This window comes from Microtus ochrogaster, unplaced genomic scaffold (genome assembly GCF_000317375.1).
Source record: "Microtus ochrogaster isolate Prairie Vole_2 unplaced genomic scaffold, MicOch1.0 UNK2, whole genome shotgun sequence".
Taxonomy (NCBI): Eukaryota; Metazoa; Chordata; class Mammalia; order Rodentia; family Cricetidae; genus Microtus; species Microtus ochrogaster.
In genome coordinates, this window is record NW_004949100.1 from 24596393 (window position 1) to 24612563 (window position 16171).

General features: G+C 36.7%; 1 protein-coding gene across 1 annotated transcript in view; it reads right to left on the minus strand.

Moving 5' to 3' along the window:
• The window catches only part of Sugct (succinyl-CoA:glutarate-CoA transferase), a 663319-nt gene that overhangs the window by 519266 nt on the left and 127882 nt on the right, over positions 1–16171 (minus strand). The window contains exon 8 of the mRNA XM_005365470.3: positions 6422–6517. Coding sequence (XP_005365527.3) covers positions 6422–6517 — 96 coding nt within the window. The remainder of the gene's footprint in view (positions 1–6421; positions 6518–16171) is intronic.

The window sequence follows — 16171 nt, forward strand, 5'->3', positions numbered from 1 at the left end:
AGAAATCCTTAATAAATAAATAAATTTAATAAAAAAAGATTTTATGCATATATGTGTTTGTGTGAGTGTATGCTAAACGTGTACAGATGCCTGAGGAGGCTGGAAGAGTGAACCAGATCCCACAGAACTGGAGTAGCAGTCACCTGACAGGAATGCCGGGAACTGAACTCCAGGCCTCTGTGAAAGCATTAAGTACTCATAACCACTGAGCCATCTCTTCAGCCTTCTCTCGGCTGAGGGAGAGCTGCCCATCTGAGTGCTCTCAATAATAAGTTCATATATCTGTAGAGAGGTTCCCATCCTTGTCAGAGATTACTTCTGAAAATCATATTGTCCTTTTCCATTTGGTTGACTGAGGGTTTGTATTCTATCTTTATTAACAATTCATTAAGCTAAATCCTCACTGCCTTTAATTACTCAACCGCTATATATTATCCTCCTCATTTCAAACAATTCTTTTAATATTGCTACAGCTGGGCAATATCTCAATAACACAATTTCTGTGGAAGTTCCAGGAAAAAAAATTTGAGATAGAAAAATATACTACATCATGTTTCCTCCCTTCTATTTAATCTTTACTTAAGATTTAAAAATGAACTAAACTACAAATTTCATGAAGATTAAATTTTTATCCATGTACCTTTATTTCAACCATAAATTTCCTTGGGTGTTTTCTTAGGTACTATTTTAGACTTTCACAAAAACTGTTCACAAAGTTGTAATGATAACTCACCTGCAGCTATTGGAGCTACCTTTTATGAGACCTTATTGGAGTCAGGTGAGATACCCAGCCCACACTGCCTCATTTAATTCTTCCAGGTCTAACTCCAAACTTCAAGCCCTCTGGGTTGTACCTGTTAACTGTCTCTTAGTTCCTGTCACTTGCAAAACTGAAATGGTTATTTACTTGACTCTCCAAGGTCAATAAAAGCAGGGAGTTGAAATTATCATACAGGAAAATTTGTATCATTCCATACCTTAGAGTTCAAATATACTTCCATAGCCAGGACATGTACTATGCTTTCTGTTTTCTGGAATCATAATAAATACATTACCTTTCAAACACACAATGAAAAGGAAGAATTTGTTCTCTCTCTAACAAAAAGAAACAAATATCTAACTTCTGCTGCACCTAAAACTGAAGGAACTTCTAATTTGGATATATATGACAATAAATGAATTTTGGAATTTTAAAGCCATGATTCTAATCTAGGCTAAGACAAAGCAATTTTATTTAACATCTCTTGATCTCCTTTTAATAAATGAAAAAAAGGGAATTAAGTGGCATCCAGATGGTCATTACACTACAAGTCACTACTTTTATCAACTAAGCTAAGTATTCAGCGCAGTTGCACGCCTGTTCAAACTCTATCTTCACACTTTACTGAGTGTCTTAGTGTGACTGTGATTTAAAAACAAAGCCGCACATAAAAAGAGACAGATGTGTATTGTTTAAATTTTGACATTTAAGAGGACTTCTTAATGTGAGCTAAAAAATATAAAAATATTCTCAATGTTACCTAATCTGCATGATTTAATAGCACTTGGCCATTTTCTAAGGAATGATAACAAAGTGCTGCTTCTCCTCACACTTGGAATTTACTGCCTGTCTGTGCCTCTGCCTGGGCCAAATTAAATACACAGCATAATGACCCTGTGAAAAATAACAAAGCACAGCTTCCTGCTCTAGTCCTTGGTTGAATAAACCCAAACTGAGGTAAAGAGGACAGTATTTCATTTAATCATGCAAGTAACTTTTCTTCTATCTCTTGAGTTAGAAGTTCCTTCAGAAGAAAAGTCTAGAAAAAACCGTGATGTTATTGATCAGGTCATTTAAATAAAAACATCTCTTTGAAGATTTTTTATCTGAAGGGCTCAAGGAGTGTGAAAGAAGCATACAAGTCCACTGCCCACGCTAGTCCACTCCTGAACACCTGTGGCTGCCCAAGGTCTGCGCGCTATTCAAGCTTTTTGTCTGTGAAGCATAAGAGCTATCTTAGAAGAGATGGTTGGTGCACCACTTCCTTCCAGAAAATATCACGCAAAACTCTTTGGAAAGGTTTTGTGACATAGAGGATAAAGAAGTGGAAGGTAAACAGAAAGAAACATGCCCTGGAGTCCAAGTAGGCAGGTGGGTTTTGATTTGGTCCAGTTTGTTTTATTTTTACTTTAATTGGTTAGTTATTTGGTATTTTGCTTCATTTGTTGCAAAAGTATGAACTGAACTCAGGGCCCTTCGTATTCTAGGTAAGTGTTCAACCTTTGAGCACTATGTGTACTCGTGTTTTAGTTTTATTTTATTTGTAAGACAGGGCCTCCCTACATTGCTCAGCCTTTAATTTTACATATGCACCACGCCCTTCTAGATGGTGAGTTTTGAGGATGTAAACTATGTCCACATGTTTGTTATACAAGTTATAGAAAAGATAAAGTGCAGGAATGGTGTTTTAGGTGAGCAAAATTGGAAAATGAATGATTATCCATTATTCAGGAAGGAATAGAATTAAGAATGCATGGGTATGCAGTTGGAGTTTAGGGAGTACAACAAAAAACAAAGTTATTCTCTTCTGACTATATCAAGTTTAACTGAAAGGTGTCAAACTAAAGATGAACAGCAGTGGGAATGAGCTGTAAAGAGACATGAAGTAGTCCCCACAGAGAGACACAAAACAAAGCAAAGGTAACAGAATCTGCAGATTAGGTTGCTGACCACCTGCAAGAGATGGCCACAAACTGGAAGGTTAACACTCAGCATGCTCATGTTTTTACTGGTCATATTCACTGCTTGAATTCAGGCATGGAATAGATACAATACTACATTTATTCAGTACTAACATTTTTCAATGTTAAACACGGAAACAATGGTGTCACTATCAACTCCCAAACATTTGTGGCACTGTTGCACCAGTGGGCATATCTTATCAGCCATATCATTATTGTAGCTCACAGGATTCAGAGCTGGGTAAGACTGATATATAGCATATATAAGCACCCTCCAGCAGTATGAGTGCTAGTCAATAGGTCTGAAGCGGCCAGTTGGGTACCAGCTAGATTTTTCTCCAGCCAGGGTTCTTTGACTCAAATATGTAATGGCTTCTGTTACAGGATCTTAAAGTTGTGGTGGGCATACAATAGAACTGACAATACCCTGTCATATTGTGGGGGATTTATATGACACCACTGACCCAACAATTCAAAAGAAGTAGTCCATGTGGGTTTTATTTGGTAATATATATTTAATATCCCCCCCGTGTGTGTGTGTGTGTGTGTGTGTGTGTGTGTGTGTGTGTGTATTAGGAAATTCTAGGGTATTAGTTTTTTGTTTTTATTTTATTTTATTTTATTAAAAATTTCTGCCTCCTCCCCATCTCCCTTTTCCCTCCCCCCTCTACAGTATTAGTTTACATAAGAATTTTTCAAAAGTGTTAGGTATTCCTCCCAGTATTCCTTCCTCTACTCCGCCCTCCCATTCCACATTTATCCATTCCTGTTCTGTTCCCTGCCTTTCCCATTATAACCTTTTATATTATTTCTCCTTCCTTGAACTATACCTTCCTCCCAAATGGTCGCTTATTAGTTACTTAACCTCTATGTGTATTCTAAATGAAACTCACATATGTAAAGCTTAAAAGCGAACACCCACATAAGAGAAAAATCATATAGTGTTTGTCTTTCCAAGTCTAGGTTACATAAGTCTAAATAGTTATTTTTAGTTCTGTCCATTTACCTGTAAATTTCATAACTAAATATTTCTTAACAGAAACAAAAAAATCTATCTATAGTTTCTACTTTTATTTAACTTGAGTTTTAAAAATTTGCCAGCAAACTGAGTATGGTATCACATACCTGAACCGTCTAGGCAGAAGGCTAAGGTAAGAAGAACAAAAGTTCAAGTCCTAAGTGGGCTACAGAGCAAGTCTCTGTCTCAAAAACATACAAAAAATAAAAGTTAGCAGTCAAATAATTAAGAACGAAAGTACACCAATGGATAACTGATATGAGAAATTAAGAATTACATGCTTATAAAATAACATATAATGAGGAATTGCTGTTTCTCAAAAACATATATTGTATGTATTCAAAGTCTATGATTATCTAAATGAAGTTCAACAGCTGAATGAAAGCAAGCTGAGAGCCTTAACAACCTCCCAAAATTATCAGAATCTTTATTATAGACACTGGGCTAAAAACTCAGACAATAAGAGGCAAATTAGAAACAAAACTATAATTATCGTAGGAAACTAATTATAATTACCTTGAAATTCGCTCATGAAAATATTCTTCAGGTCTATTCAAAAATTGTGAACAGACAAGAATCTTGAAGAATATCTAGGACCCACCTTGTTATATTAGTTTCAATCAAGTTGAATTTGCATTTAATCTTAAATTATTGTGCTGAACCAGTTCTCTACAAGAGGAAGCAGATTAATTCTATGGCCCTAAGGAAAGACTGAAGTAGATCTCATTTCTTACAATCAACTGTGATCAAACAGCCCTCTATCCATTTAATCTGGCTAAGATGACCCAACCATGAGTGCATCTCTATCCTGGAAGAAAACCACACATGTACACAAAACACATAGCACACATGCAGTTACACAAGTCGTTTATACACTTAACTGTCTAACATAAAGACCAAAGATTCTGAATTCCTTTTTTCCTCACAGTAAAATAATTAAGAGCTTATTTGGGATGCCAAAATTCTAAGTATGGATGTCCAGGAGAGATCGCTAAGCTTTATAGCAAGCTATTAAAATGAATATTCTATTTTTCCCAAAAAAAATGAAAAAAAACTTTTATATTTTGTAATGTGACTTAGAATTATCCTACAAACTTATCCAACTCAGAAATGCTGCTTTCTCAATATACATCAAAGACTGAAGCCTGGATTTCCATTATTTGAGATGAATTCACACAAATTCTAACATTGTGCTTTGCTAAAACTCCCTCAAGAATTTTCATCATCAATCACAATTATGAATCACTTAACCATACCCTTGATCTAGGAGCAAACTGCATGAGAAGAAACAGTGAAAGGAGTTGAAGAGATCTGAAACCACAGCACACTGTTGTCACTGGCAGAATAACGGAAAATACATAAGCACAGAACCAAGAGGCCACTGATGGAAACTCTCCATTCAATCTAGGTGTGAGATTTTTTTTAATCTAAAAAATAAGAATGATGAACCTGATTATTTCTAATCAGTTCAAAAGTACAATGACTTTTATGAATCAAGGTAAGAAAGTCTAGCTTGATGTCTAGAGCCAGCCACTAGAAAATCTTAGTTAGGGAAGCAAATGTCCCTAAAGAGGTCAAGAATCCACTAGTGAGAAAAAAAACCAAAAACAAGGAGAAATCCTCCAAACTTATAATTATCCCAGAAGGTAACTCAGCTTGAGAAGAGCATTTATACCAGGAAATATTAGCACAGTCTCATGTGCAGAAGGGCCAAAAACAGAACAAGAGAGGGAAACATACTGGGTTCACACTGGATTGTTTTCCTCAAATTTGGATTTCAAATAAATGGAAATAAAACTAGGCCTACCCAAGGAAATAATCTCTTAACATTGGAAGGATGGCTGGAAGTACTGGTGGCTTTCCCAACAACAACAACAAAAAAAAAATCCGAGTTTTCTGCTTCCAGTCAAGAATATGCATGTTGAAATAGCTAGAGCAAAATCCACTGCTTTATTGAGCAGATACTTCCAGGGTACACTGCCGACGTTTCTACCGGATATGAGAGGAGTGATGAGAAAGACCATCATGACGTAATATGAAAAGTTTGACAAATAAAAGGAAATGCAAAGAAATAAGCAGCTAGGCTAGGCTAAGGCTGGTGGCTTGGAAGAAGTAGTGGAGTTTTCGTCATTTCTGAATGATCACGGTTTTTTTCCATATTCACTTGCGCTAGTCAAAGTCCAGAAATTCTGAGGTTAAGTTTAGACACTTAATAAAGAACAGCAGTTCAAACCATCTGTTTTTCTCCAAGGATGAAGATCCATCACACACAGATTTTCACTTGACTCTAACCCTGTGAGAATATTGTTGTCAGATGGAGAAAGTAACATTTGTTTTACAACTAGCATGATAATACACCATGCTTTAAAAAGTAGCTACAGTAAATAGCATAACAAAAGGTTTTGGGTGAAAGAGGAGGAAAAAAGAAAAAATTAAGAAACGATCATATTATGAGTTCCAAAGTAATTCCCTTTCTGTTTGTTCCTTTGATCCTCTTAAGGGTTCTGTCACAAATCATCTGGTAAAAAAAAAAAATATGATAAAAATTAAAAGAACAACAGAACCTTGCTATAATAAGTCAGAGATGCCTTATAGAAGAACCCTGGAGGACTTGTTAAAAAAATATTCCCAGAGTCAAATTGTACAGACCTGCAGTTTATAATAACAAAGGCTAAGTCATACCTGATAAGGAACAATGCTGCCATGAGCTGTGCCCCAGCGTTTTGCTTCCTTTTGGCCAATAAGATAATTAGCACCTACTTGGGTCAAACATGCCACCTGCCAGAATAAAATAGGAGGAAAAGGAGTTAGTTTGCCTGTAATAATTAAGAAACTGTTATACTATAAAGCCACTTTGTTTCCTGTCATCATAGAGAGGAAAAGACTCAAATTCAGTGAGAACATATACATGTCTATATTCGCTTCACACAAAGAGAAAACATTAGTTCATGACTAAATGATAATCAGTATAGAAACATAAACACAAAGAAATTCATCCCCTGAAAAGGCCATCTGAAAACAGATGTCAACAAAGCCATAGGCATTTTGATCTAGGCTTGGATAGAAAAAAAAAGCCACAACAGGATATGTTAGTCACTAGAATATGAACTCCCCTCTCTGGCTATGCCCTTACTCTTTTGGTCATGATAACACTAAACATCCTGCATCATCACTAAGGGAGGTGAACAAAGCAAGGAGCTACAGTCTTCTGAGCTTTTCATAATATAAAGAGAAATAATGCCAAGATTCTATTCAGGCAATTTAGCTGCATTTTGAAAAAAAAAAAAAACCCAAGCATTTTTGACATGGAAATACAAGATCTTTTAAAATTCATTAGTAAGTTTTCCTTCCCCTCCATCACCCGTCAAGGACTGAAGCAGGTGGGAAAGCTGGCCCTGAGGTCATAAAACTGGAGGAGCTAGCCCTGCTCCTCGTCTGCTGCAGCTCTTGGGAGAGCGGCCCCAATTGCCACACCTGGGCAACACAGTAGAGCTGGCCCTGAAGATGTAGATGTGGAAGATCTGGTCCTGAGGAGATGAAATCTGGAAAACTGGACCTGCCCCTTGCTCATAGACAGGGCAATGCAGGAGAGCTCACCCTGGTGGTGAGGACAAGCAAGAGCTGGCAGACTGACCAATCCTGAAACTACCAAGGCCCTCCCCACTTGTGATCTGCTGGAGCACATGAAGGGACCAGTCCTGCAGGCCCAAAGCTGCAGAATCTTCACAACACAGGGCAACATCAGGATAACCACGAGGATTTTCCAGTGAAAGTTCAGTATTGATAGCATAGCAGAAACCAGAGGCCTCGAACCAGTACAATGACTCTTCGCAATGAACACTTGCAAGTAATGATATATGGACAAAGGGGTTTACTGTATGACTTATTATGTCACACTGCAGCTTCCATGATGAGATTCCCCAGTCCTTTTTATTTCTTTTCTTTTTTCTCTTAAATTTTATGGGGGGGGGGCTGCAATGGCCTAGGAGAGAAAGCAGAGACAGGAAATGAATGGGATAGAGATGCATGAAGTGAAAGACACAACGAATAAATAAAAAGAAAGTTAAATGAAATAAAAATGATCAAACCTTCCTAATTTAATCAAAAATTACTTTCTCTCTCTCAACTTGGTCTGATCCACATGCCTTCATTATTAGGCTCATTTTGTTTTGAGCACCATAGATTCTATTTAGGGGTCATAAAAAACCTCAGCCTCATTCTGTGGGTCTTAATGTTCTAGGAACAGATACTGAAAACCCTCTTATTTTGATTTTGGTTCATCTGCTAGTGGTTTGAGACTCGACTCAGAGCCTCAGTCTATAACCCAGGATACCCAGGAACAAACTTTATAGGCCAGGTTAGCGTCAAACTTGCAGCAATTCTCCTGCTGTGTACTGGGATCATAGGCACAACCTGTCAACTTTCAAATCTGCATAAGGAAATAAAGATAATGGCAGGATTTCTATGACCGTCTATAAGGGATCTCAGGATCCCTAGATATATAGGCCTCAGATATCAAAACTATGAAAGGGATTTCATAATTTACAAGAAAATATCTGGTTTCATGATATAGCTTCGATATTAAGCTTAATTTTCCTTTTCTAGGTCATCAGTTGTGATGGGGCACCTACCGAGACTGTAATTCAAACACACCCCAAACTGCTAGAAGTTTCTGGAACAACTCAGGTATTGATTTTTCAGGGCAAAATGCCTTAACCATTGCTTGCCCTGTGCCCGGCATGGAAAGTATACCTCTTACAAGAGATATCAATAGGAAACGTGCTGAGTGCATCTTGCTGTTTTATCAATCATTTTCCTCTATTTTGGAGACTGACTCTCGTTTTTGTGTTCATTTACTGCTCTGCTGAAATTGGAACTGCTTTGTGGCAGCTGGTTTGGCTGTACTACCCAGGTGGCAAAGCTAATAAATTCTGAGTCATTCACTTCTGGACTTCCATCTGGTATTGGGCATTTGAACCATGAAACACTCCAGGGCTGCTTGGACTGCCTAGTGCTAATGATCATTTCACAGACCACTTCTGTGTCTTTCAAAATGCAAAATCAAAAGAACATTTTGTCGTGAAAAATGCCCTGGAAGGGAATTCCAGAGTCATGGTTTCTAAGTTTTTCCAACTTGCAAGTAGGTATATGACTTTGGCATCTAATTTAACCTCTTTGACCTCCAAATATTTTCTCTATAAAGTTATGATCATTTTAGCTAAACTTTTGGGTTTTAAAGTATTTCAAAATCAAATAAAATATGTAAAGCCCTAATGTATAGACAGACAATATCCCAAGTGCTTGGGATGAAGCATATGATGTAACCCACAGACAATATAAACACAAACTGCAAATTAGTAAATGATCTCGAAGTTTTCAATTAACAACTGTACTTCTAACCCGATTATGCCTTTAGTCTGTTAAATGATAAGACAAAAGAGATAAAACAGTAATTATTTTCTCATGATGCCTCTTTCTGAATTTTGGGGACATTTTCTGACGTCTGAGTTCTGTAAGACAGATACTTCTTTCATGGATCTCTTTTTAGGGTCTATCTATTTTTTTTTTCTTTCAAGGAAATCCCAGTGAAAGTCACTATCTAAAACACTGATGAGACTATGGGGTTAGAATTCAGATTCATAAAGGTAAATACCACAGAAATGAATCACCATTTGTTTATTATGTCTCTTTCTTATTTCAAAGTCAACAGATGCTTACTACAGCAGCATCAGCAAAGATGCATGAGGCAGGAGATGGGGAAATGATCAAAGTGAAACTGCAAACCCTAAAATGAGATACTTAAGGGCTAGACTCAAGGTTGACCATCAACCTGGCTACCTTATTCCTTAGACATCTTATTTTTCTCTTTCAATTCTGTGCATGTGTGAGTGAGAGAGAGAGAGAGAGAGTGTGTGTGTGTGTGTGTGTGTGTGTGTGTGTGTGTGTGTGTGTGTGTGTGTGTGTGTGTTGTGGGATAGGGTCTCTACACAAAACCATAGATGTCTTGGTACTCAGTATGAAGATCAGGCTTGACCTGCCCAGCCCTTTCAATTTTTAACTTTTCTTTGCCCAACCCTGCCTTATTTGGAGTAAATTTGAATTAACAACCAGAACTTACCTATCAAACTACTTCTAAGTGGAAGATAATATCCATTTCCTCTATACATCAGTAATTAATCTCCAAAGTGTTTCAGAATCACCAGGTTCTCAGTGGGTAGAAAGGTTAAACCGGTTGTCATTAAAATAAAACCATGATTTGTTGGTAGCTTCTCAAAGACAAAGTTGGTTGGGGGAAGAATTCTATTTTTGAAAAGAGAGCAATGAGGCTAAACTTAGCAGTTCAATGATGTTTAAAGAAGGCATACAAATCTGAGAGTAATCTGCTGTTTATAGGGCTGTATTTTAAGGCAGGAGAAGGGGGAGAAAGTCAACAGCTATGAGGTGATTTTGTATGAAAAATCAGAGGTTTCTTGGGCAATTAGTGACAAATTTTTCACAAATTAAAAGAATGCAGGATGTGACTTTTAGGTTAATAACTACATACTAAACACTCATTCTAAATATTGCATTAGATCATTACTTTCATCCCCTAAACTTAGGCTCATTAGTTCATCAAGTGGACGCTATATAATTTACTCAGAATGTTGCTTTTATATGGATTCATCTAAACAAAAAAAGCCAACTTTGGTTTAATAATAATAATTCTGCAGTAAATCTATTATTTTAAATAACACAGTGGTCCTGATAGTCTTTGTATCTAACCAGAAGACCAATGAGGACTAACCTTAAGTGGATCACAAAAGGCACAGCCTCTAGAGGCTTGAGGAATGTTGCACTCTTTTATTTCACAAAGAAGCCTTGTGATTCCTGTCACCACCTGACCACAAGCTACATTTCCAACAAGCAAACTGAATAAAATATTTCATCTACAAGAGAAAATCAACCATAAAACCAAAAAGAAAACTAGAACTATGGTTCATTGCATCAAAACAGGTCATTTTCCTCCTGTTGCAACTCTGTATATTCTGGCCAATAATTATGCTACCACTAAATACTAAGCAAACATTCATTTATTCATCCCTCTCTACCCAGTCTTAATCATCAATTTTAACATCATCTTTTCTATCAAGCCCCATCTTCTTTACCTAAACAAATAAATATTTCTTGGCTTTAAATGAATAAAGTACCTTAATACAACTAATTTCTGCTATACTTTCTAAGGTGTACTTGTTCTACAATTACAAGGCAATAAGATGTCAAAACTAAAAGGCACTGGATTAGCTCTTCTCAAACATAGTTATAGCTGTGCATGTATCACTGTTACAATAGAGAGGAACATAGGAATTCTTGTAACATATCCCCCTGAGCTTCTGAATCAAGTCCCCTAGGGACAGAACATGGGGAAAAATCATGAGGCTAGTGTACTTTTAGTTGCACAGTGAATTTAAATACCAAAGTTTTAACAATGTTAAATCAAATAGTTTAACATTATACATGGATACATAAAAGAATATAGAAGAGAAATAACTTGTCTGAGGCCACACAGCTACTTAATTACTTCAACTCCATTGTTTTCCCTATGTTATAATGGTATCTGTGTCTCCTTTGTTCTTTTTAAATTAGGGACAAGTTTATGGGAAATACTGTGTATCCTAAACCCTTTTTATGCTCTCATGCATGTAACACAAAACCTCAACACTGACAGTTTTAGTAATTTAAATAGCAATCAGTATTTGTTGATTAAGTAAATGCTTGAAATTATTGTATGAAATATACTGTGCTGGATGTGGGGATGAATAGAAATAAAGACAGGGAGACAGATAGAAGATAGAAAGATAAGAAAGAAAGAAAGAAAGAAAGAAAGAAAGAAAGAAAGAAAGAAAGAAAGAAAGAAAGAAGAAAGAAAGATAGATGCAGTATAATTTAACCTCTTTTGTTCTTATGAATACATGAGAAAATAAATAAGTATTAAGGCACCTGATGAAGAAAAAAGATGGATGAAAAAGAAGAAACATAACATGGAAAAGTTCCAAGGCAAAAAAAAAAAGATACATGCAGAGAAGCATGGGAAATTCAGGCAATCATGGGCCTCAGATGTTATCTGACAGCATGTTTAGTCTTTTGCTTAGGAGAAGCTATGGGTCTGGACATGTCAAAGTTAAATCATAAAAATGTTAAATAACACACAGAAGTTGGTAATAAGTAGCTAATATGGAGCCAAGACAATGCAAATTAATAAGTAATTAGGCTCAGGAACTGCAACATTTCAACATCTTATAATCACTGAAGCTCTGACCAGACTGTGGTTAAGCTGGCACATCTTCTTCCCAGGATTTCACCACAGAGACTTACTTTCCTGATAAACATATTGCCAGGCCAGCTACTGGTAACTTTTTGTTCTGAAGTTTTCATGTAACATTGTGTACTTTTTTTCAATAGTTTGGATGATTTACTTATTCTCTACTGTATTACAGCATGTACCTACTCCTTTAAGATAATGAGTTACCCCAGCCTACAGTTCACAACCCCAGAGAACCTAGACAACAAAGAGAACGCTAATCTACATGGAAAGCAGAAAATGACAAGATCTCCTGAGTAAATTTGGAACATGGGGATCATCGGAGAGAGAAGGGGAGGGAAAGGAAGGGAGGGAAGCAAAAAAATATAAATTCTCAATAAAAACAATAAAAAAGATAATGGTTACCCTAAGCAATCATATCCCTCAGCCTGAAGAAATAAGGCCATGCCCTGATGTAGTTCATCTCTGTCTAGTAGAATTAAAAGGTATACTATTCTCCAAATGTATGGACCTGCCCAGGACCCAGATCCCTCTATGCTCCTTGCCACTTAGACCACCACAAATTAAGTCATGACATGTGGAATTTTCCTCCATATCCAAAAAGATTTTTAACAAGTCAGCTATTTCCCTCTGTTCCAAATATTTTTGGGACCTTCTTGTCATTCTGTCTATATCATCTATCTTTCTTTTACTTGAAGCTTTGCCTCTTTTTTATTTAAAATATAATTACATTATTTTCCTCCATCCTTTTCTTCCCTCCAACCCCTGGCATATCCCTCCCTCACTTCCTCTCAAATTCATTGCTTCTTTTTCTTTTACTATATTTCTTATACACATATGCATAAATATTCAAGCACAACATACTGCGTATATTTAGTGTTGTTTAAAAAGAAGAAATGTGTGAGGTATTGTAAACAGAGACTGCTCACTTATTTCCTGACACCCAGACCCGAATAATCACACAAAAACTGTATTAATTACAACACCGCTTAGTCTATTAGCTCAGATTTCTTATTAAATAACTCTTACATTTTAAATTAACCCATTTCTATTAGTCTGTTTATTACCACGAGGTTCTGGCATCTCTCTCCTTTGGCAGCTACATGCTGTCTCCTGGAGTCTGCCTACTTTTTCTATCTATCTATCTATCTATCTATCTATCTATCTATCTATCTATCTATCTCTGTTCAGATTTCCCACCTGGCTTTGTTCTGATAAACCACTGGCTGAAACAGCTTTATTCATCAACCAATGAAAACAACACATTTACAGAAGGACATCACACATCATCTCCCCTTTTCTGTCTAATTAAAAACAAAGATTTTAACTTTAGCATAGTAAGATTACATATAAAAAAAATCAGGTGTCAAGAATGACAGTTACAATATATTTGTGAGTCTAAAGTTTTATATCAATTTTACCTTTTATCATAACTAAGGAAAACTATAAATATAACTATCTATTCTTCAATGCCATCAAAGACCCCAGAAGAATATAGATGATGTGGGATGTGCTTCTTTATATGTGTTGCTTTTATTGGTTGATGAATAAAGCTGTTTTGGCCAATGGCTTAGCAGAGCAAAGCCAGACAAGAAATCTGAACAGAAACAGAGAAACAGAGTAGGTGGCATCAAGGAGACACCATGTAGCTGCCGAAGAAGAGAGACACCAGAACCTTACCAGTAGGCCACAACATTGTGGTGATACACAGATTAATTGAAATGGGTTAATTTAAGATGCAAGTGTTAGTTAAGAAGAAGTCTGAGCTAATAGGCCATGCAGTGTTGTAATTAATATAGTTTCTGAGTGATTATTCAGGTCTGGTTGGCCAGGAAATGAATGAGCAGTCTCCTTTTACAAGTGATGCCTAGGAAAACACAAATACAAGGATGAATGAAATGATTAAGGCCATCCAGTATTTGAAATCCAAATTAAACAAAGAGATAAAAACAGTGAGGTAAAATTCAAGCTGACATGAAAATAAAACTGAAAAACTTAATAACCCAAATATAAAACTCAGGGGAAATGCCTTATATATAGGGTGGATCAAGAACATCAGTACTGAAGAAAAAGTAATTAGCCCATACAAGAAAACAATATGAAAAGAAGCTTTTAAACATAGTAAAGGAATACACAGGAACTTTGGGATACCATAAAAAGTACAAAGCCTTAAAATATAGACATAGATGGGAAAAAGAATCCTAGGGCAATGGCATAGACAAGATCATCAACAAGATAATAGAAGAAAACTTCTCCAAACTAAGAAGAGGCATACCTATACGGATTCAATGAGCACACACAACACCAAGTAAAAAGACTAGAAAAGAAACTGACCACAAGAAAATAATACACAAAGCACTAAACATACAGAACAAGAAAAGGAGTGAAATCCACAAAGAAAATCATAACTCACATATAAAAGAAAATACACCACAATAACAGCTTTTTTTCCCTGCCAAAAAAAATCTTTGAAAGCCAGGAGTACCTGGAAAGATGTACTGCAAGTTCACAAATACCACAGCAGCCAGCACAGACTGCTTTACACAAAAAAAACTATTATCCATAGTTGAAAGAAAAACAAAAACTTTCTATGACATAGTATGATAATAGAATTAATGTACACCAAAGCAACCCTATGGAGAATACTGAAAGCAATACTCCAGAATGACAAAAGGAACAAGTAAGTCAAGAGACTTAAAAAGTAAATGAATAACACCATAGCCACTGAAACACAAATATGACTAGGAACACTAACAGTAGAAAAGCAAAAAAAATTATGCAATCAATACACACCTTCACTAATAACTTTAAATATTACTTACCCCAATTTTCAAATATAAAGAAATACAGTAGATGAACAGATTAAAGAAGCAAAATTAATATTTCTGTTGTCTACAAGATATTAAGCTTTAAATGAGAGGTCGCCTAAGAAAGACTGGAAAAAAGCACCCAAGGAAATGGCAACCAATAAAAAAGACTTCATACTAAAACTAACCAGAAGCAATAAAGAAGAAACTTTATTCTAATCCAGGGAACAATTAACCAAGAAGACATTATAATCATAAACATATAAGAACAAAACTCAGATGAGCCAAATTTCATATAATGCATATTACTGGAATTAAAGACAAATATTAACACTAACACAATTATACTACGGAATTTAATTATCCCACTGTAGCCAATAGAATGTTCATCTGGACAAAAAATAAACAAGGACAATTTAGAATTAAATGATGTCATACATCAAATGGGTTTGTCAGATATCTACAAGATATTCCACTAAAACACTAGTGAATATTCACTCTAATGAACAGGTCACTAAAATTCCATTAAAATAGACCATATTCTGAGACATAAAACAGATCTTAACAATATCAGAAAAGTGGAAATAGCTCTGTGTATACTATCTAACTATAATTTTTAAAAACAAAATTCAAGCAGTCGCGGCGCAGAGGAGCGCAGTCGCGGCGCAGAGGCAGGCACAGTGCTGCAATCAAAAATAGGCTTTGGGGGACCAGCGGCAAGAGACGCAAGCGGTGGGGAACAGCGTGGTGGCAGAGGCAAGCGGCGGGGACCAGAGGGGTCCGGGGCAGCAGCCGATGCAAGCAGCGGGGACCAGCGCAGTAGCAGAGGCAAGCAGAGGCACCCACGAGGCGGGGAAGGGTGCGCAATAACGAGAGCAGACATCCCACTGCTGTTGGATCAAAGAGGTAGGCCCTTGTTGGCAAGGTCACTGGCAAACAGGGAGTCTGGTCCTGGTCCTGATCCTGAAGACCCTTCGGAGGGGTGAGAGGGTTCTTGGCCTGTGGCAGGAACCAGGAAACAGAGCGAGGGCATTTGTAGGTGCAACCCTTGGCCAGTAGGGAAACCTGATCCAGTTTTAGAAGACCCACTGCATAGGATCGATAAAAGAAGATGGGCAGGCGCCAAGGCAAGAATTCACCCAATAACCTGAAAGGCAACATGAAAACACCAGAACCCAATGATCCTACAACAGAAGTATTTGAACACCCTAACACAGAAGAAGTGGGAAAAATTGACTTTATGAAAGCAATAGAGTCCCTTAAACAACATGTAAAAAACGCCCTTATAGAATTGGATGAGAAGTATAACAAAAAGTTTGAAGAAAT